Genomic DNA, 24,040 nt, shown 5'->3' on the forward strand with positions numbered 1-24,040 from the left:
ATACATGCAACAACATGATTCAACCTCAAGTGTGCTTGTTTTTACTTCCTGTATTCTTAGAAAAAATTCCTTTAAAAATACGAATTTTTAACAGTTTGGTCATATATGAGCCAAAGCTCATCATAACAAATTTAAGTGGACTATACAAATCTGTTTGTTAAAGAACCTTGAGAAACTTACCGAAAATGACTCAATAATAATCAGTCTAGCTTTACCTAAATACTTTGCCTTTGAAACAAAATGAAGGTACAGATAATACTTTTGCAGAATAGAATTAATCTCACAGGCAGAATAGAGTTATCTCACAAACATCTGGCCTCATACACACTCACCTTAGGAGCTGACCTTTATTGAGATTAGTCTAACTGTGATGAATTCTTTAAAAGACTGTTATCGAGAATACAAACTGGGATGCACAAATAAAGTCATCTTTACTTCATCATTAGATACAAAACTTTCTCTGACTTTTCAAGGTTTTATCTATATATATAGAACTAAGTATATATGAACTAAGTAAATATTTCTACATTGGTACAAAGAACAGTAGCATATTAATGTCAAAGTAAGTTAAGTAAGTTAATGGCAATCAACCTATCAATATTTACTGAATGATTACTAGACACAGTGTTAACCATATAAAAGGAGTGAAAATTTATATATGTGTGTGTGTGTGTGTGTGTATACACACAAAAAAAATGAAGTAATAAATATGTGGTTATATATACATGCATGCCAGGGACTATGCTGGGTACCTTACATTTATTACCTCATTTTGTTATTTCATTGTGCATACTCCATTATATTATTTAATCATATAAAGTGATCACGATATTTAATCTTGTAAGATTGACCATAATAACTAAGAAACCATCACCAGCTATAAATTGTAGAGATGCTTCTTGAACATTCTTGTGAGAATAAATTGGAGGTATAGTTCTAGGTAGGTGAAGGGTATTTTAGAAGGTACTTACTTTTACTAGCTCACTAACATTTATACTGTGCTTACTATGCCCAGGCATTGTTTTAAGGATTTTTACTGTTTTATAGACAAGGAAACGAAGACAAGAGAAATTAAGTAACTTTTAAGTAACTTGTCCAAGGTCATAGAAGTAGTAAAGCAAGGATTTCCACCAGGCGGTCAGGCTTCAGAACTTCTGTCCTCAGTCACTGAGCTTCCACCATTACTTCCTGTATCGAATAAATACTATCGTTTTCAGGCAATCAACTTTCTGATATCTTTAGCATGAGTGTGTTTTAAGCCATACTACTTTTCCCTAGGCTTACAAAAAACAAAACAAAAAAACAAAACCCGGAGACATAACTTACTTTTAAGTTAACCAAATACGATACACTCACTGATACAAGAGGAAAGGTACGTTTAGAAAAAAATTCTACAGTTGATTCTGAATGGGACCCCAACCTGATCTTTATTTGAGAACTATTAATATAAAGCAAGCACACATTTTTGCCTAAATAACTAAGAGTTAAAGCATAGTTTCACGTTAACAGAAATAGAGGAAAATCAATTACAGCAACTGATACAGGTGAGAGGAATATGAAAAGGCTGGGTGAAGAATGTACAGTGTTCTGTTTTTTCTTCAGGAAACTTAGATACAGCAAACAAAGACAGCCAGGGTCAACAAAGGAGCCTCAGTTATAAATGAGACTGCCAACTACTTCACCTGTACTTACACATAGTCTTAGAAAATATATGTAATATTCATGATATTTACTTCTAATATAGTTTAACAGATAAAGTAGGACATATCACGCTATTAAGTTTGTAAGTCTACTGTCACCTAATTTTTAAGAATCACAAATGTATGTGATAAGACAAGTTTTAACAGATGTATTTTAAGATGAATGACTACAATGGAAACAACCTGATTTTAGGAATTTAAAACCTTTAAAGTAATGGCATGAGAGGTTATCTCCTTTGGAAAAAAATTAAACTGAAAATTACAAAAACTGTATTATTAGGACTTAAAAAAACCTTACTAGACAGTTTTTTCATGTCTCCAATTTATATGTGGGGGAAGAAGGAAGAGAAGAAGGAGAAGGTAACCAACAGCCAATTTCACTTAATGTTGTCAGAGAAATCATTGACAAAATATTTCATAAATGAAATAATTTGTTCAAGCAGCAGGGGGAGCTAAGGCATTGTTGTTTTGTTTGTTCTTTAAGGGTAGGGAATGTTTCTGGTTGCTGTGTATAGGGAGAACTTCATTTAATTTTAAAAATTACAAATTTTATTATCTTTTTATCATTAAGTGATTTTAAGATTTTTAATTAAGCAGACAGCTTTAATGTAAAAAGTTGACACTGACAATTTAATATTATATGATATTTTGAAAGATGTTTAACATTTGGCATTTCCAATGTTAGCATTAATACTCCCTCAGCTAATTTCTTTTAAGTGAGCCAACTATACAGTTAATTACATGGTTGTAAGTGTAACAAGGAAAAGATTGGGTAACAAACATGTCATTTACATTATTAAAGTGTTAGGAATGTAAAGGAACCGAATTCTATTACACTGCCTTTTTTTTTTTTTTTTCCTATTTGTACTCTAAGAAAGGACTTCAGGGTGAAAACTTTTTTTTACTCAAAAGGTCAGAATGAATTCAAAAATTATTGAAAGCCTCACTTAAGGTCTTCCCACATTCAATCTTGTCAACTTTCTAAAAATTTCACTCTTCACACAACAACCAAAATAATCTCTTTAAAATTCAATGGTCGTATCACTCCTTTTCAGTAACTTCCCAGCTCTTAGAATAAAGATCAAAGTCCTTAATTTGGTTTACAAGACCATAAGTGATCTAACAGTTTTCTTTCTATCTTCAAGTCTTGCCAAACTCCCTCTTGATCTCTGAACTCCAATCATGGAAATCTTCTAGTTCCATGGATATCCCACATCCTCTCCACCACAGTGCCTTTCAACATGCTGGTCCCAAAGCTTAGAATGTGCTACTTCATGTACTGCTGTCACTACTCATCCATCATATCTCCATACAAGTCACTTCCTCAGACAAGCCTTCCTGTTACAAGTCAGTTCAATCCTGTCTATGTCCTGTTCTTATGGCTCCCTATACTTTTCCTTTTTGCCATTAACATGGCCAGTAAATTAATATTTATGATCGACCACTATCCCAAAAGCTTCGCAAGGACAGCGCATCTCTCTTCTGGTCTTGTTTGAATTTCTAGTGTCTATTACTGGAACTGTTTGTTGTGTCTTAGCTTGGGCTGCCTTAACAAAATACCACAGCCTGTGTGGCTTAAACAGAAGACATTTATCCTTCACGGTTCTGGAGGCTAGAAATCTGAGATCAAAGTGGCAGCATGCTCAGATACTGGTAAGACCTCCCTTCTTAGCTTGCAGATGGCCCCCTTCTCACTGAGAGCACACATGGTGGACAGAAAGAGAGATCTCTCTCTTCTTCTTATAAGGACACAGTCTTTTCAGGTTAGGGCCCTATCCTTAAGATCTCATTTAACTTTAATTACCTCCTAAAGACCCATCTCCAGATACAAACACACTAGGGAATAAGACTTCACCATGAGCTTGTAGAGGTGATACCATTAAGTCTACAGCATGTGGAAAGATTAAGTATGAAATAAATATATGCCGACACTAACAAAAGGGAACATAAAAATATTTAAAAATAAGCAATATGATTTACTTCAACATTATGGCCATCAAAAGATAACATCAGGTTAATAAAGTCAGAGAGAAAATGAACAAAATATGTTGCCAAAAAAGGCGGAAGAGGTGTATAACCCAATACTCAATTCAACATTCAGTGATCATTTCATGGCCACTGGAGTTTGCTGGCAATGGAGTTTTAAAGCTGAACCACCTCCCAGTCTGTAACTGAAAAAGAGTCATAACCCAATAATTATAATGCTTTAAATTAAGTGTTGGACCATTCCTCAGTCTCCATTTTCCTCAACTCACCAGAACCTGGTACTTGGCCTTCAACTCTCTCAACTACAGTAAACCTTGACCTCCTCTTTGCTAAAGCCAACGTACACTATTAATTGTCATGCAGGGTCTCTACATACGGCCAGTTTGTATGCCAATTCTACCCAAATCTGGAGGGCACCCTTCACAGACCAGCACCCTGCAGAACTGTGCAGTGTACAACCTGCACTCCGAAGCCCGTGTCTGGTCTTTGACGTCGCCCCACGATACCCAGTGCTATTAACTAATCCCTCTTCCTAGGAGATACCCATCCACTGAATTGTGTAACACTGTATCCTGATTTTCAGTCCTACCTTTCTTGCTCCTCTTTCTTTCTACTGTGTGCACTTCGTTTTTTCTGTCCATCCTTTAAATGCTCCTAGGCCCTCTTTCTCACTCCATTCACAGCACGCATGGTGATCTCATGTACTGTCACAGTTGCTCTCCACTTGTATGCTGATGACTCCCAAATCCACACTTTTAGTTCTCAATCTCTCTGTTCTCAATCCCATATCCTTAGAATCCACAGCCTCCTACAAATCTCTATTGGAATGTTCTATCAGCCATATAAACTTGAAATGTCCAAAGCTGTATCAAAACTGACTAAAGAACTAAAACTGAGGAGATACCATTCTTAGCCACTGGCCAAGACTTCACAAACGGAGAGCATTTCTGTCATTTCATTTTTATGTTTTTAGGGTTTTTGTTATGTTGATTCTGGTTTTGGTTCTTGCTCATATTTCATGTATCTCAGGCCTAAAGGGTGGGGTAGGAGCCCCTTTTCTCTTGTGGACATTGTAAACTGTCTCAAAATTCCATTTCAAATTCCCTCTTGCATGCCTTACTACCTGCCAGTGGCTGGAAAGCTGAAGTTCAAATGTCCCAGATCCCGTTACAGCTCAAGTTCCACACATGACCTACCTTCCACCAAGCTGATAGACCTTCTCAGTATTATGAAAGCAGAAGTGATGACTGCATCTGTGCTGTTTCCTCTAGTAAGCTTGGTTTTGAAGGCATTTGGTTATTCTGCCGCAAAAGTTACTGTGATGTCAGTACCCAGTTTTGTGGGACTGAAAAGCAGACTGTGAGACCTCCATTTCCTGGCATGCACAGGGCTAAAGAAATGTGGTCCTTGAGCCAAAAGCTATGGATGCTGTCTTCCCAGTTTCCTGATCCTCTATGTTCTTCTGAGGGCCATTTCAAGTCTGCATGGGGTGCTGAAGACAGGAAACGCAGTCCGAGGTTCACTCAGGGTGAGAAGATTCTAAGGGGGACCTCCTACATAAAGTTGGGTTATAATCTCAGTGTAAGGGTGAACGAGCAATAAATGTGCTGCTCAGAGGAAGACAGAAGGAAACTTGCTAATGTCAACTTTGGTATTCAGTAAAAGGAAAGGAAAAAATCTTCCCCTCAGGGCACAGAAGAATTTCTTAAACAAAAAGTACAAAACACGAAGGAGATGACTAATAAATTCAACTAAGTACATGATGAACTTCTGTTCATTAAAAATTACCACAAAGAGTGAAATACAAGTTACACAAACTGGCCAAAGATATTTGCAATAGAAAAATCAATAAAGGATTAGTATTTAGAATACAAACAAAAACAAAAACAAAAAACCTTTAAGAAACCAAAGCAAAACCACCTACTAAAAAATAGGCAAGAAAAAAAAAATACACTTTTACAGAAAACACAAAGAGCCTCAGAGGTTAAGATGTTGAGTGCTAGTGACGATGGGGGGTGATAAGCAATGCTCAACCGCCGCTCGTAACATTGTCAGTGGAAACAGCTTAGCGCTGCCCAGTGAGGCGGAGTGCGCACACGCCTGAGGACGCTGCTGCATTTACTCTTACAACTTCGCTCCCGCCCATGTGTGCCAAGGTATGTACAAGAGCTCACAACAGCACTGTTTATAAGAGCAAAACTCTGTAAGACTCAAATGTCTATCAAAGGTGGAATGAATTATACACTGTGATATGTCAATTCGCCGGAATACTACACCAAAGGGAGAACAAACGGGAACTGTACTAAACATGGCGATTTAAGTGAAAGCAACAATTCCTGGAAGAAAACCCACTTACAGTGTGATTTCATTTACAGAAATTAAAACAACACAACACTTTCAGAAACAATTTTATACACATGTATTTTTAACTGCATAGTTAGTTTAGTAGGCAATAAAGATAATAAGTGATAAATTTAGCATTCTTTCAGCATAGCATCTGATAAAATTATGTTTAGAATCCGTATTTTATTTTAGTTTCCTTTAATTAAAACTGATCTCTTGTTCATCGTTAGTAATTTTTATGAAATGTTTCCATTTGTAAAATGTAAAGCGTTTCTATAGTTTAAAGAAAGATTGAAAGAGAAACAAATGCCAATATACCCACTACTCAGTTTAATTAATATATGACCACTACCTCAGAAGCCCCTTTAGGATCCTTGATTACAGACTCCTTCTCCTAGACTTAACAATGACACTGACTTATTCTGAAGCTTAGTTTTTAGTAGGTTTTATGTATGTATGTCTTATTTTGCATGTGTATATTTTAATATTTTATGGAAATACAAACATTGAATATAATTTCTATAAATATATATTTAACATAAATTATTTTATGTATTTTTTATCTTATAAGACAGTTTCAATAGCTATATATGTCTATGTATATATATAAAAGTATACACATACATTTTATTTTAAATATGAAGCTATGGTGACAAAAATGCAGATCAGTGGTTACCTGGGGCTGGGCATGGGTGCAGGGCAAATGGGCCTAAGGAAAATTCCTGGAGTAATGGAAAGTTTTTAAACTATATTGTAGTGATGGTTGCCCAACTCAAAATTTACTAAAAATCATTTAACTGTATTCTTACAATGGATGAATTTTATGGCTTACAAATTATACTTAAAAAGTTTTATGTGTGTGTGTGTTTATTTTATTTATTTTTTTGGTTTTTCTGGGAAGCTTTCCATAACTAGCCCAGGGAGCAGTTGGTTCACATCCCTTTGTTACTGTACTTATCAAATCAGGATACACTGCTTGGCCTGTTTTCAACTAGGTTTAAAGCTCCTTAAAAAAATAAAATAAAAAATAAATATAAAATAAAGCTCCTAGAGAACTAGAATGTTTTTTTTTGTATTCTGCATCACTCTCTTCCACAACCCATGCCAATACATCCTAAAGTAGCACTTAAAATTTTCTGGCTCATTAAATAACTATTAAATGAATTAATGACTCAGAGTTCTGCAGGTAAATAAAAGTATCAGCCACCATATTGAGAAGGTGTGAAATTGCATGATATCCTGAGGGAGGAACAAAGGGAGCAAAGAGAGGGTGCAGTTTAGACTACTTGCCCCGGCCCTTCAATGTCAGGTCCAATTCTAGCTGCACTGCTTAGAAAAAGTATCATCTGGGGCAAATTATGTAATTGTCTGTGCCTCAGTTTCCTTATCTATGAAGTGGAGATTATCTCCCTCAAGACAGTCTATTCTTATACATAAGGAATAATATAAAACACTTAAAACAATGCCTAATCAATAAACACATAAAAAGGTACTTGACATCATTTATCAGTAGGGAAATACAAATTAAAACAATAATGATATACCAGTATACATCTACCAGAATGGCTAAAATTACAAAGTCTGAAAAAGGGCTGACAAAGATGTAGAGCAACTGAATTCTCATCATTGCTGTTTGAAATTAACATTCACTTTGGAAAACCGCTACCAGTTTCTAAAAAAAATTAAAATATACCTGCTCTAACGACCCAGGAAGGAATACTGACCAATGAAGTTTAGGAAGGTTCAGCTTGGAACATGAAGGACTGTGACTGACTTCCCAACAGAACCCTGGAAAGCTCCCTAATTTAGATTTTGCATGACAGAAAAAGGCAGGCATGAGAAGGCCTAGTTACTGCCTTTTAGGATTGCAGTTGAGATTTGCATGCCTATAAAGTGAATTAATATTTGTAAAGCATTTAGAAACAATGCCTGACTTAGCAATATTATACTAGTATTTGGTAAATAGATTTTTTTAAAAAAATGCCTATTCTGTGGGCCCTCAGAATTTATTCCTATATATATATACCAAAAAAGAAAAAACAAAACACACAGAAAGTCTTTTACAAGAATATTGATAGAAGTTTTATTCATAACCCAAAACTAGAAATTCAAATATCCAACAAGAGAAAAAAATTGATAAATTGTGGTATACCCATAAATGATAAATGGCATTACTCAGTAAAAACAAAACAAAAAACCCCCAAAAAACTACAAATACAAAACATAAATGAATCTCTAAAACATCATGCTAAGAAAAATAAGTCAGGTACAAAAGAGTACATGCTGTATGTTTCCATGTGAATGAAGGTGAAGAACAGGCAAAACTCGTGCACGGTGATAGACACATCAGTATAGTGATTGTCCTATGAGAGGGAGGGAGAGAGAGAGAGAGGAGAGGAGAGAACTGGCTGGAACAGGGTAAGACAACTTTCTGGAGTGATGGGAATTTATACCTTGATCTGATTCACAGCAGGAAGGACTGAAAAAATTTATCAATTTGTATACTTAATTTTTTTTTTACTCTATGTAAATAATATCCAACAAAATACTCTTAGCAAAAGTTTTCTCCCCCCAATTAAAATGTTTTGCCAGTTTTTGAGAAGTATCTGGTATGTAGTAAGTAAGCAACCAAAATTATCTACTATTATCAATTCCAGTTGGGTAATTTGTTAGGGTGGTAAGGAAATAATCATGATTACACATGGCTGAGGCAAAAAACCAAAACTAACAAAAACCAAAATCTGAGTGTCTCTCAAAGAAGGGGAAACAAACAATGACAGGTGATTATAGCCACTGTATTGAAAGGAGAGCTCCCTATAAAGTCTATGGATTACTATCTAGTTTGTATTTCTCTCATACTGCCTCTTCCATAATGCTTAGAGCAGTTTAGGGATTTTATTTTTATTGTTTAAAAACCATTTATTTTTACCAGGATGTCCAATTAAATGCTTTTAAATATTTAGATTTTCCTATTGACTTTCAAATTACATTAACTTCCTCTTCTAGGCCCATATTGAATACTAAATATATATATATATATATATATATATGCACACAAATATATACATATGTATTTATACATATATAAAAAAAATAGGTTTTCCATTTCTTACCAGGATCTTGAACTTAATTATGACTAAGGTTCATTCATGGTGGGGATTCGAAAAACACTGACCATTATCTTCAACTTACATCTAAAATATTGTACTTCAAACTTTAAGGGCATGTTACTGTTAGCAGGTAAATGTACAATTAATTTTAGCCATGGAAGATGGGATGCCTTCTGAATACCCCTTTGAAATGTTTCCAATGGTAAAGTAAAATAAGGTAAAAGAACCTAAGCCAAGTGTTAAAGGACAGGTGTGCACCGGTGACGGTGCCCACAGCATTCGGATACTAGGAAAGTGTTTGAAGACTGGAGCTCACAGTACTCACCGTAATCACTTGATTCTCAAGATATTTCATCAAACAACCAGAACTTGCTATACATTTTTTACATTTCCAACAACGAAGAATACTTATGTCTTCTTGATTATGATTTTGAGTTATCAATTCTTCACTTCTTTTCATCTGTGGAAAAATTAATACAATTTTTAAAATGTTGAACTGTGTCAGATTAAATGTGATTTTCTAAACCGTAACCACAACATTAGCTACATGTGGATCAGAAGAAAGAGAATTATCATTTAATGAGGTGCCTACTAGACAGGTCTTAGGCTAGTGGCACTCTATAAGCTATGTCCTGGATTGAAAATTCCATTTAATTATGATGATGCATTTTGTTAGTGACTACCAGCTTATTTTATTTTTGCAGAACATATTATGTCTATTTATTTCCACCTTTCTCTCACTAAAAGTCATAAAAGGCAACTGCTGAAGGGCCAATTAAGTAAGTTAATGCAGGGGAGCCTGGGTGGCTCAGTCATTAAGCACCTGCCTTCGGCTCAGGTCATGATCCCAGGGTCCTGGGATCGAGCCCCTCATCGGGTTCCTTGCGCGGCGGGAAGCCTGCTTCTCCCTCTCCCACTCCCCCTGCTTGTGTTCCCTCTCACGCTATGTCTCTCTCTGTCAAGTAAATAAAATCTTTAAAAAAAAAAAAAAAAAAAAGTAAGTTAATGCAGTGGCTTTAAAGGAGTCCTAACAAAGAACTATAAATATTCTTCTAAATAGGAAGTTTTAAATACCCACAGCATTAAATTTGAAATATAATAGAATTTATTGAGTTGTAGTTAATTATGTGAAAATGGGGAGTACTTATTTTAAATTGATGGCAAAAATTCCTTATCCCGAATGCAGTAATTTCTCTTGTATATCGTACTCAATGGAATAGTTACTATACTACATCTTGTGGTATATGTAGTCAAACAAAAAGACTTAGAGAACAGCCCTACCAATTGTGTAGTCTATTTTTATACCTGAGATTTTATGTAAATAATGTAAATTAGACCATTCTGGCAGAAGAGTTTCACACTAATAAGGATCCCAAAATAGGTGGAGTATATTTATTAACTAGCCTGGTAACAGTTTATTCGAAAGAAAGGAAATGTCTACTAAGCTATCCATAAGGGACTGACTAACTTCCCTGGCCACATTTCCCCATTTGTTAGCTCTGTCATTTTTCATTCATTCAACATTTACTGACAGCTAACCAAATGCCACACAGTGAGTCAAACTCCGGGGGGCAACAAGCTGAGTAACATGTATTTTCTGTGTTAGAGGTACTCACCGTGCTATAGCTCAACAGTTTTCCACCTGAGATCATTACATTCGCTTGGGAAGCTTTAAAAAATGATGCCTAGGCCCCACTCCTAGAAATTTTAACTTATTTGGAGATGGGGAGGGAACTAGGAGTGGACACTTTTTAAAGTATGGTCAGGGTGAAGACAGAGATGTATTACAGAAGCTATTAACTAAATTGGAACAGCTGTTAAGGACTATAAAAGAGGGAACACTGATGAACCTTAACCACATTTAAAGGATTTAAGGAACCCTGCCTGGGAGGGCACAGCATGCCCCTCTTGCAGCTAATCCCAGTTCTGTCTCCACGGACATCGTCAGAGCCCAACTCAGTCCAATTGCCTACTCTGTTTAAACTATGTCCTCAATAATCTCAATAATATCTTAATTTGCAAATGTCCTATCTCCTCCTGCTTGATGTGCCTTTCTTCATTGTTGAAACCCTCTCCTCTTTGGCACTCCTTTCTCCTCTCTTCATTCTTAGTGTCTTATGTCCTCATCTCCCTTTTAACCACAAGCGGCTCTCAGCCAAGAGTGGGGACTTGCAAGGAGGGGTCCTATCAGAATCAATGATGGGAAACTCCCTATCTGCTTATGTTCCCCCCTCTCCCTAAGATCCACACACATCTCCCGGTTCCTCCACCCCTCCCCCACATATCAACATTTTTCCATGCTTTCTTGGGGTGCAAGTATGTAATTAGAAAAAATCCTGTAGGTGAGTCTAATCAGTATTCACTGAAAATCACTGAAAATTACACTGTGTGACAAGTCTTACATCAATGATTTCTAAATCTGTATATCTGATTTTTGTCTTATTCCAAAGCTCTAGAGAAATAATTCCACTTCCAGATGTCAACTGCACATCTCTAAGGGAATCTCTTTCAAGGGCCTTTGTACTGGCTGTTTGCTGTCTAGATCTGTGCTACCCCATAGGGTAGCCACTAGTCAGCTGTATTACTGAGCACTTCAGATGTGGCTAATTTCAACTGAGATGTGCAGTAAGCATAAAGTACACAGTGGATTTTGAATATTTAGTAGGAAAAAAGAATGCTAAATATCAATATTTTTACATTAATTTCACGTTGAAATATTTTTAATATACTGAGTCAAGTAGACTATTTTGTAAAAATTAACTTCACTTGTTTTTTACTTTAATTTGACTACTACAGTTTTCTTTTTTTTTTTTTTTAAAGATTTTATTTATTTATTTGAGAGAGAGAGAATGAGAGAGACAGCACATGAGAGGGGGGAGGGTCAGAGGGAGAAGCAGACTCCCTGCCGAGCAGGGAGCCCGATGTGGGACTCGATCCAGGGACTCCAGGATCATGACCTGAGCCGAAGGCAGTCGCTTAACCAACTGAGCCACCCAGGCGCCCCAATTGACTACTACAGTTTTCAAATTACATCTGTGACTTGTGTCATGCAGTTGGATGGGACTTGTCCAGACCTCCTCCTCACAGGTGTGTGCCTCATTCTTATCACTCAGATCTGAGCTCAAAGTTATCCCTTAGTAGCATGGTATACTCAGCACCTGGGGGAGTTTATTTCAATGTAGGTCACAGGGCCACATTCCCAGAGATTCTAGTTCAATGTTCCTACGGTAGGAAGTGGCATATTTAACAAGCACACTAGGTTATTATTAGGGTGATCCAAAGACCACACTTTGAGAGACACCAACCTACAGAATACAGTCTACGCTCCATATGTCAAAAAAGGTCCCTTAGGTGTAGCTCAAGGGATCTCTGTGATGGAACTGTTCTGAATCTGACTGCAGCGGTGTTCATATGAATCTATACATGTGATAAACTGCCCAGAACTAAATACACACACACACACACACAAGAGTGCATGTAATTGGTGAGATCTGAATAAAGTAAATGATTTGAAGGGTATACAGGATCTCTCCGTGAATCTATAATTCACAATTCATAGTCAGATCTACAACTATCTCGAAAGGAAAAGTTAAAAAAAAAAATTTTTACCACATACATTAATAACTCAAAATTTTTAAAAGTCATAGTATTTTTACCAATTCAGTGTCCTGGCATACTTATATAATCCTCTATACTGCCTTTTCTCAATACTTTTGGCTGCATACTTTTTGATTGCCTCTTTGTACAAGGGATATTTTCTATAAGGAGAGTAAGAATATCATATAGTCTTTCCTCTTCAAAAAAAAAGCAAAAAGCAAAAACCAAAGCCTCTTTATACCCTTAAAATCAGACTCCCAACTGTTTCTCAAATCTTGGCATCCCCTCCATGAACACTCCACCAACACTAATGCAGATCTTTGTGCGCTTCCCTAAAATTACCTTTTCCGCGTTCATACTTTCAATTTGCTGTTCTCTCTTCCTGTAATATCATTTCTCTTTCCCCTGACTTTATGTTAAGAAACACTTTTTACTCTTTAAGGCTAAACTCAGATTTTTCTTTCACAGATGCTTCCCAGGAAAATACAATTACACCGTCTTCCATGTTCCTATAGTACTTCACACACACCTCTATGGCAGCACTAGTCATGCTGCATCACACTTATCTCTGCGTACGTGTGTCCTATCAATAACTACAAGTTCCTAAAAAGTACAGTATTCTATTCAACTCTATATTCTTCCGACCAAACATGGTACCTGGTACCAAAAAAGACACTCAACAAACGTTTGTTGAAATCAAATCAACAAGATCTGGGAGATAGCTCAGCTCACACAAAGTCTTTTTCCAATACCAAGTGTTAAGTATGTCTGGCCAACTGTCAGTGGGACAAATCAAATAGAGATCCTATTGTAAAATGTGAGGAGCCCAAGAAATAAAGCTATGTTTATATATATATATCTTAGCTTAAAAGGAGAACTGGAGGTTACCCAACAGCGATATAAGAGAGCTGAGGTGGCTTCTGTCAAAGAATTTATGCTAAAAGAGTCAAATATGGTAAATGAACCTATTAACAAAATGGTAGTCTTTGAATAAATCTGAACACAGCATCTTCATTGGCTGATAACTCAAACTCATCCCACCTCAGCACCCTAGATACTAGTATTGGTTCTAGGAAGATGGAACTGTATACGTAAACTAGTGCAAACTGGTTTCTTAACTCTGTGATACCCTGGGGTCCAAACAATTTTGGGTAGCACACATCTGCACCACATAGCTTTTTAATACTTTGAGGACTTTGGGGTAGCAACTAGAGTACTACAGAAGCAAACAAAAAAGGAACAGAGATAGGTGATCTTGGCAAATAGTACAATACAAAAATGAACTAACTGCCAAGTACATATGGCTGTCTCACAATGCTCAGAAATACATACAGGGACTGTTCAGAGGGGCTGGGTTCTGAGTCAACAGATGCAGAGGATAAACTGTAGAATTCTGATATTATTGTTCATATGACTACAGTGCAACTTACAAGTGCGTAAGGCCTTAAGAATTCAGGTATAGGGGTGCCTGGGTGGCTAAGTCAGTTAAGCGTCTGACTCTTGATTTCTGTTCAGGTCATGATCTCAGGGTCATGGGATCAAGCCGTGCATAGAGCTCTGCGCTCAGTGGGGAGTCTGCTTGAGGATTCTCTCTCTCCCTCTCCTTCTGCCCCTCCCGCTGCTTATGCTCACTCTCTCTCCCTCTTTCTCTGGCTCTCTAAAATAAAAAAAAAAAAAAAAAAAAAAAAGAATTCGGGCATAGTAGTCTCTGGCTGCTTTTCTCACAAATCCTATTCCTCATTTCTTTCTCCAGTTCTGGTCAGATCAGATATATACATTTTTCTAACATGGAATGCTCCCCTTGGACCCTAGTTCTTCCCACCATGTCAGTCTTTGTCATGCTAACCTTCTTATCTCCTATCCCACACCTGTCTCTTGGACCAAGCTAGCTACTAATACCTGCTTGATTTTCTCCATGTTGCCTGTTCATAGATTTCCCCTTGGCTGTACTTCACTACCTATCCTGATACTCTCATCACTTTCTGGTATTTCCTCAATGCACTGGGCATTTGGAAAATAATGTTTTCTTGAGTTATGCATATCTCCCAAATATCAACACATTTCATTACAGAATATCACAAAGGTCACATGAGTTAATATCAGCACCACCCCCAGCAAAAAAGTTATTTAGATATTGGGCCATAGTCAAGCTCATAGTGGTGGATACAAGTTTTCCAAAGTGCTCATTTTTGTTTAAAGCTAAAATTCCATCACTTGAAATAAAGACTGCCAAATATCCAAGTCCAAAGAACCATGGTTTGTCAATCATTTAAGTAAAAATGGTATGCCATGGAAAGGTGTATGGTTCAGCTCTCAACTAAAACACCTGAAAGGGCTTTTCCTCAAGACCACCATCAGCTTTTAGCATACTGTAGAAGTGCTTTATGCAGGGACGCCTGGGTGGCTCAGTTGGTTAAGCATCTGCCTTCAGCTAAGGTCATAATCCCAGGGTCCTGGGATCGAGTCCAGCATCAAGCTCCTTGCTCAGCGGGGAGGCTGCTTCTCCTTCCCCTTGCTTGTGTGTGCGCTCGCGCTCTCTCTCTCGTTCTCTCTCTCTCCTGGACAAATAAGTAAAATCTTAAAAAAAAAAAAAAAAGAAGTGCTTTATGCATTCTTTCTTTTTTTACTCACATAGAGCATTAAAAAAGTATTTCAGAGGAAAGATTTAAGATCAATAATATGTACCACTTCAATAAGCAGTTTTTTTAACTGCGTATGAGGGTAGTGAAGAATAAAATGACTACTAGTATAGTTTGTCATCAATGCCTTGATTCTCCTAAGGGACCAGCAGTTTTAATCACTATTGCTTTTGCATTAATGAAAATGTTAACACATTAAAAAATTTTAGGCAAATGACATCTTAATATTACCAAGAAAACAGTTTGGCCAGATTCTCTGAAAGGTCTTAGAGACACAAGGGACTATGGACCACATTTTGAGAACTTCTATTTTATGTGAAACTGCTGTCCCCAAAATATTGCCTATGAAAATTTTATTTCTCACCAATATCTTTTAAAATATTTAAGAAGGATGTATGAGTCCCTACGGAGAAATATATTTATAATGAATTAAGTTGAAATTTTCTGTAAAGCTAACAACTGAATTATAAACTCCATAAAGAAGCTTCATTCCTGTCTATCTCTATTTACCACTTTTCCTGGTAAAATATCAGTATTTGGTACAGAACTAATTCCACACTCCTGGGTCTTCAAGATTTGCTCACTTTCTCTGTTGTTCATGAGTTTAAACTGGACCTGAAGTGGACAAAATTATCAATTTTAAAAATTAACCTAAAATTAAAAAACATGAATAAACCACTTAACAACTTTAAAAACTAAAACAGAACTCAAAATATTGTCTCCAAAACCCATAAAAAATAGGGAGGGAGGTCCAGACAAAAATGATCTAATTGGCAAATTTTACTGATCCTTTAAGAAATGGGTAGTCTTTATAACTTATGTAACTATATAACTTATATAAAAGAAAGACTAGCTCCGAAAATATAACTTTTACCTATCAGGTAGACAAGGATACATAAAACAAGGTGAGTATAAGAAAATTATATACCAATTTATTTATGAACATAGATGCTAGAAACCTAAATAAGATATTAGCCAACAGAACTCATCAATTAAAAGAAAAAAGTATTTTGACCAAATAAGATTATTTTCAGAAATTCAAGGAAGGTACAAAATAGAAATCTATTCAATATATTCAACAAACTAAAAGATTCAAAGAAAAAAAACACACAACCACCTTAAAAGATGCAAAATAAAACTTGTGAAATTCCACACTTAATCATCATTAAAAAATGAAAATACTTAGCATTGTAGAAATAGAAGGAAGTTTCCTTAACTTGACAAGGAGGGAATTTATTGAAAACTTTAGTAATTATAATACTTGATCACAAAACTTTTAAAAGTATCCCCTGAAAATCAAGAAAAGAAGACAATGGTGCTCACTATTCACCATATTATTCAACTTCATAGCAGAACTACTAGCTAACACAATAGAAGGAACATAAAAGGTTTAAGGACAGAAAAGAGTTAATAAGTGAAAACGAAACTAAATTTCTTTTCTAATAAACGACATCCTTTTTTTTCTTTTTGTGCTGCAGATGTTTCCATCTTCTTAGGACTACATAAATCACAGTGGTTAGCAAGTTTGTTCCTTGATACTGAGGAGAAAATGTCTGGATAAACAACATTTCTACCGCACGCGCGGGCGCGCACACGATTTCTTTGTTCCCTTACCACATTGCTCATTCTCTTGATTTTCATCTCAACTACATCACTTTTATTTACGTGGTACTGTATATAAAACTTTCATATATCGGTATATGTATTTGGCTTAAAATGTTTAAATTCAACTTTAAAAAAAGATTTTATTTATTTATTTTAAAGAGAGAAAGAGAGAGAAAGAGAGCATGCGCTCTTGAGCAGGGGGAGGGGCAGAGGAAGAGGGAGAGAGAGAATCCCAAGCCGACTCCACCCTGAGCACGGAGCCTGGCCTGGGGCTTGATCTCATGACCCTGAGATCATGACCTGAGCTGAAATCAAAAGAGTTGGACCCTTACCGGACTGAGCCACCCAGGTGCCCCGAAATTCAACTTTCTGATTTACATTCAATACTTCCAGTATTAGTAGTGAGCAGAAGGACACCCCCTTCCCCAAGTACATTTCTTACCAGTTTACATGGTAAGAATAAAAATCATGGAAAATATTCTCTCACCTGTTTTCCTTATTGGAAGGACATAGTGTGCTGCTCAAAGAAATCTTCTAGAACACAATGTTACATTTAAAAATAAGGTATTGCATTACTAGTAATGTACTAATTCTAATGTAGTATTGGTTTCTCAGTCTGGGTACTTACTTACTGGTACATGTACTCGCTTTGTGAAAATTCATCAGGCTGTACACTTGTGATCCATTTCCTTTTCTCTATGTAACAACTTTCAATATAAAAATTACTTTAAAAACTTGCAGTGACTTTAAGTCAGTGCCTGTTTCCCTCTCCCCTACCATATAATCCCACGGTTGCCTCTATTTGAGAACAGTGGGTAAAGAATGCTCAATATGGAGCAATACCTATAGTGGCAACTTTCATCATCTAGTCCTGGTTACGAGGTCAGTTTTTATGATAGGTGAAAGTCAAGGAATTCCAGTGGGAATGGGACTAGGAATCAGAGATGTGTTTTCCTACCTCTGTTTAGAGCGGGATTACTTACCCTTTACCAAGGACAAACTGGAGAATACAGAAAATGTAGCAATGTGACCCTGCTGGTCTCTCATTATAAAACTGATGTGCCAAAAATCAGTTTATACATGGATACAGTCCTAGCCCCTTTCACCACCAAAGAATTGGTTAAATGCTAAAGAAGCCTTTTGTAATCCAAATCCTGAACAAGTTGGAATGGGTCAAGATAGAAAAACCTAATGTTAAGACCTCTCACATAAGCATAATAGTGCGCAATGTGCTACTCTCCACCCCAACTTCAAGTTTAACACATCAGACAACAACAACAAAAAACCATTTTTGTGTTTCATGCAAAGAACTTTGTATTCTAACTTTTCTATCAAAATAGTAAAAAAAGAGACAGTTTTAAATTAGTGATTTCCAGCAGTTTCATCATCCTTATATATTATTACCTAATATCTGGGCAGAGAGAGGGAGGGATGAATAGGTGGAACACAGGGGAATTTTAGGGCAGTGAAACTACAGTTTAGAATACTAGAATAGTGGATACATGATGTTATATGTGCGTTAAAACCTACAGAACCATATACAACACAAAGGGCAAACCCTAATGTAAACAGTGGACTTTAGTTAAAAATAATATATCAATATCCGTTCATTAATTATAACAAGCGTCATTACACTAACAGTAAATGTTAATAGGAGAAACTGTACAGGGGGAGAGGAATACATGGGAGCTTTCTTTACTTCCTGCTCATTTTTCTTTTTTTTTTTTGTTAAGCTAAAACTGCTCTAAAAATAAAGTGCATTAAAAAATATATAATTATTTTGATGTCTAATAATAGCATTATTTACTCAAAGTTATTAGCATTCGTTAACAAAACAAGGTAAATTTATTTTTGCCTTGGTTACTTAAATAATTCAAAATAGCTCTTCCTCTGAAATTTGATATAGTTTTTTTAAATATAAGAACAATTTCTACATTGTAGAACAGGTATGATACCTGTTTTGGTTTACTTGGGATACTGTAACAGAATACCACAGACTGGGTGGCTTAAACAAGAGAAATTTATTTGCTGACAGTTCTGGAGACTAGAAATCCACTATCAGGGTGCCAGGAATTTGGGTCTCTCTACCTTCCAGACAGCTGCTTTTCCCCTGTATCTTCACATGGCCTTTCCACCATCCATTTCTGGTGCCTCTTCCCATTCTTATAAGGATAACAGTCCTATTAGATTATGGCCTTACCCTTATGACCTCACTTAACCTTAGTTACATCTTTGAAGGCCCTATCTCCAAATACCATCATATTGGGGGTTAGTGTTTGAACAGATGGATTTGGTGGGGTAGGTGGGGGGGGGGCAGAGTTCAGTCCATAACATTTCTTCCTCTGGTACCCAAAATGCATGGCCTCCTCACATGCAAAATACATGCACCCTATCCTAATAGCTCCAAAAATCTTAACCCATTCCAGAATCAATTCCAAGTAGCATCTAAGTCAACTATGGGTGACATTTGAAGTATTGTTGAGGCAAAATTCTTCTACAGCTGTGAACCTGTGAAACCAGAACAATTATGTGCTTCTAAAATAAAATGGTGGGACAGGCAGAGGGCAGACTCAGTTCTATGCATGAAATACAAAAAGGTCTTTTTTTGTCGTCTGACTGATGTGTTCAACTTTAAAAAAAAAAGTCAGTGTAAAGAGAAAAATCTGAAAGAAAAGAGGAGACAAGTCCCAGGCAAGTCTAAAACCCAGCAAGTCAAATTTCATGGGATATTAAGGCTCAAAAATAATTTTCTTGGGCTCACTGCTCTGCCCTTGAGGGCCCACCGAGGTGGTGGTTTTGTCTTCTGTTCACTGCACAGGTGGCTCGGTACCCTTGACCACGGGAGGCAGTCTTGCCCCCGAGGCTATGGGCAATGACAGCCTGGCCAGATGAAACTGCACAGGTGGCCCCACACTATGAAACTCAGGAGGGGATAGCCTTGGCCCCTGGGCCTGTGGACTCAGGGCCTGGAAAGGCAGTGGCCATCCTGCTGATCTCAGTTACCCTCAGGGTCATTCTTCCCTTTTCTTGAAGGATAAGATATGCTCACAGCTGGGTAGCTCTCTTGTCCTGTTTTATAGGATCCCATAAATTTAAAAGCTTTTCTTCCCTCTGTCCCCTTCAGTTCAAACTGGCAGTGTCTCTGCTGGTATCTCATCTCTATTCTCTGTGTTTGTAGAGAAGGCTAATTAGATGCAAAGGCATTCTCTTTTTGGAGGAATTAGGACAACATACCTATTGGATTAGGGCCCGATCCTATGACCTCATTTAACCTTAATTACCTCCTTAAAGGCCCTTACTCCAAATAAAGTTACGTTAGGGGTTAGGGCTTCAACATACGGATATGGGGGTGGGGGGGGGGGGAGACAGTTCAGTCCATAATAGTACCTAGAGATACCAAGCCAATTTTCTCAACTTTCACATTATTAGAATGCTCATGTTTTATTGTGTTTCCTGTTAAAGAATGTGTAAAATAAAAGTTCTGGCATAAAAGAAAAAAATACTTAGTTCATAATTCCTCAAAAGGCAAAAGTTATCTGTTAGTGAAAAAGAAAGAAATACGGCCAAAGAATGTACAGGTCCCTTATCAATTATTTATGAATTTCTTAAAATTAGAACCAAAGGACGTAAAATTGGTAAAAATGTGATACGAGTAATACATACCAAATTAGAAAATAAAACCCTAAACTGATTTAGCCAATTCAAACCATCTCAGAGCAAATAACATTTCTAACTTTTTTTTTTTAAGAAAAAACTAATGAAACTATACTACAGTAAGAGTTGATGTCAACCTCAACTCTCAATACCATGTTAACTCAGTATCATGTTACTATTATGTTATCTAAATGATGAGGCATCTCTCTCTCTCATATCTGCTGAAGACTGGCTTAGAAGCAGTAGGTCATAGATAAATATGTCAGTGGGAATCTATTTTCTACGGATGAGATAGGATTCCTCTTTAATGTACAACCAAAACAGACATTAGCTCTTATAAAGGAATGATTACATGGAGGAAAAATAAATAAATAGAGACAGACTGTCAGTCTTAACTCTGTTGCAATGATGACAGCAGTAAAAAATTTCTATTAAAAGAAATTTGAGTATTTATTTTTTTTAAAAAAGGATTTTATTTATTGATTTGAGAGAGGAGGAGAGAGCATGAGCAGGGGTGGGACAGAGGGAGAGGGAGAAGCAGACTTCCCACTGAGCAGGGAGCCAGACGTAGGGCTTGATCTCAGGACCCTGGGATCATGACCTGAGCTGAAGGCAGACACTTAACCCAGTGAGCCACCCAGGCACCAAGTAGTTCATATATATGTGTGTATATATATATATATATATCATATATAGGTATATATACATATATATATGTCATATATATGTATATGTACATATATACATTATATATAGGTATATATACCTATATATGATATATATATATATCTTTCCTACATATATGAAGTTAATAAAAATGTACTAATGTCTGGCAGGATTTTTTTAGAGAATGACTACTAAAATCGAGAGAAAATGACTTGCAAAATAGGTATATTCCACTACTGGTTAAGGAACACACTGGTCATACCTTCTGCGGGCTTAAATTAAAAATATGTATATGTTTTTTTTTGCTTAAAAGCATCATGGTGTATTTTCAGCTTTTAGACTAAGGCATAGTTTGTCAGCTAAAGGTTGTATACTGGAAGTGTTTGGTACATTATGTCTCCATAAAATGAGAAGGATTATTCCTTTTGTAATATAAAAAGCAGAATGTTCTTAATGAAAGAGAAATCTCATTGTTATATAGGACACAGTAACCGCAGAAGTAATCCACAACTATTTCACAGAAGTGGGCTTTGGAACCATGATTGTGAACATGAATAGGACACCTGATGTAGTAAATCTAATGAAAATAACCTGCACAGATATTATTTCGTTCACTGATGCCAGGTCGGCTCCCCTTGCTGATGGTCGATCTTTTCTTTTTTTTTAAATTTTCTTATTGTTATGTTAATCCCCATACATTACATCATTAGTTTTAGATATAGTGTTCCATGATTCATTGTTTGTGCATAACACCCAGTGCTCTCCCCTTGCTGATGGTCGATCTTGATGTGTGTTGTCAACACAGAAGAATAAAATGTGCCCAAATCCAAGCAAGCCAAAGTAAAGAAGTATCAATAACACTGTAATCAATTGTCAGTAAAAAGTTACAAAAATATAAATGACTTAGTTTTCAAAGTAATAAACAGTCACTACATTTGTTTGTGACCTGTATAATAACACATCAGGACCCAAAAGTAACCTTATGTTAAGCAGAAATTAAAAAGGGGTCTTACAGATACGACTAGATTCCTATGGAATTTATATGCCTTATGTGGCTTAGTAGTTATTTCTAGAACACACGTTATTTAGTGAAAGCTAGCTTACAATTCAGCATTCCTCTTCCATTAGTTTTCAGTCTCTCTCAAGGGTATCAGATCCCATGTAAGTACAAGTAAGGGACTGAATTGGGTGATTTCTAAACTGCCAATCCTGCAATTCTAGACTTAGTAGCTATAGAGACTAAAATGGCAATCGGAGCCAGCAAATTATTAATTCTAAAAATATCTAAGTCACAAATCACAGAGAGAGCACTCAGTCTTCTTTAGTAACTGTTGATGTTACACACTTCTGGATTCAAATGTGATAAAGTCAACTTCAACAGCTTTATTTAAATGGTGCTGCATATACTTTGGTATTCACATCCAGAAACATTTTACTTGAAAAGCACCCAACTTTTGTTGATAACTAAGTATTGAGTAGTTCACACTACCTCATCTCCATCTACTTACCCTCACCCATCCTCTCTTCTACCTCCCCTGGAAATGCTGAACTCCTAGGCATGATGCAAAGCATATTCAATTTTAAGGAGAAAAGGTAATATGAATTTGATCCTGTAGTAGCTACCAGTTACTTCCTACCTTCTCCTGTTAACTTCTTAAGCTACATACTACAATGTAATACCACCTCTTTATTCTTTTAAATTCCTCCTTTTTCCTTTTCTTTCTCTCACAAACATACCTCATTCAGCCTTGAATGCTCACTGCAGTTTTTCAATACAAGTCACACTTTTAAGAATTGTTAAAAAAAAAAAAATCATTGAAGAAGCACAGACATTGACATTTTGTAACTTGTATTTTGATTAATCTTGCCCATTTTAACTGCTACCATTCTTTGGTAAAAGAATGAATTTGGGGCACTTGGGTGGCTCAGTCAGGTAAGCCTATGACTCTTGATTTCAACTCAGGTCATGATCTCAGGGTCGTGAGATTGAGCTCCGACTGGCTCTGTGCTGGGCGTGGAACCTGCTTAAGAGTCTCTCTCCCTCTCCCTCTGCCCTCACTCCTCCCGCTCACGTGCACACATGCACATGCCCTCTTTCTCTGTGTCAAAAAAATTAAAATTAAAATTAAAAAAGGAATGAAATGATGTTCTAAAGATGAATGAAAATAATAGTGTGTAGGACACATATATTCACTAATTTCTTCACACTACTTTCTAAGGAGAAAATATGAGAAAAGGTAGAAATTACATACTGTAATTTAACAGAACTGTAAGGAAAGCAAAATACACTTTACAAATAAATGGTGTATTTTTGTATTCACATGTAAATATTAGAAATCACCATTGTTAAGTAAGTCTGCCATTTTTTGTTTCAAGGAATAGATTTAGTAATTTTGGGAATTTTTGAGCAATCTAAAATATGTCTAATGTATTTTAAATAAAACTCCCAATAATATTCCTAACTGGAAGAGACAGTAGGAAGATGAAAATAAAATCAGGATTAATTTAATTAAATTAAAATTTAATTAATTTAAAATTAATTTAAAATTAAGCTTTGAAGCTACAGATATTCATTCATTCAATAAGTATTTGCCAAGCACCTACTACTTTTTCAGGGAATACGAAGAATAACACATACATGTACTATGAACACGTATGAGAAGTTGAGAGGGGTTCTAAGCCAGTTGGGTGGGAGAGCATACACAAAATTATCAGGGTTCTGGGAGGGAAACATCTCAAT

General features: G+C 36.3%; 1 protein-coding gene across 3 annotated transcripts in view; it reads right to left on the reverse strand.

The window, feature by feature from the left end:
• Positions 1 to 24,040, reverse strand: part of RNF180 (ring finger protein 180) — a 190,945-nt gene that overhangs the window by 152,751 nt on the left and 14,154 nt on the right. For all 3 annotated transcript variants that reach the window (XM_036067033.2, XM_036067004.2, XM_036067014.2), the window contains exon 2: positions 9,465 to 9,599. In XM_036067033.2, coding sequence (XP_035922926.1) covers positions 9,465 to 9,599 — 135 coding nt within the window. The remainder of the gene's footprint in view (positions 1 to 9,464; positions 9,600 to 24,040) is intronic.

Source organism: Halichoerus grypus, chromosome 2 (genome assembly GCF_964656455.1).
Source record: "Halichoerus grypus chromosome 2, mHalGry1.hap1.1, whole genome shotgun sequence".
In the NCBI taxonomy this organism is placed as follows: domain Eukaryota; kingdom Metazoa; phylum Chordata; class Mammalia; order Carnivora; family Phocidae; genus Halichoerus; species Halichoerus grypus.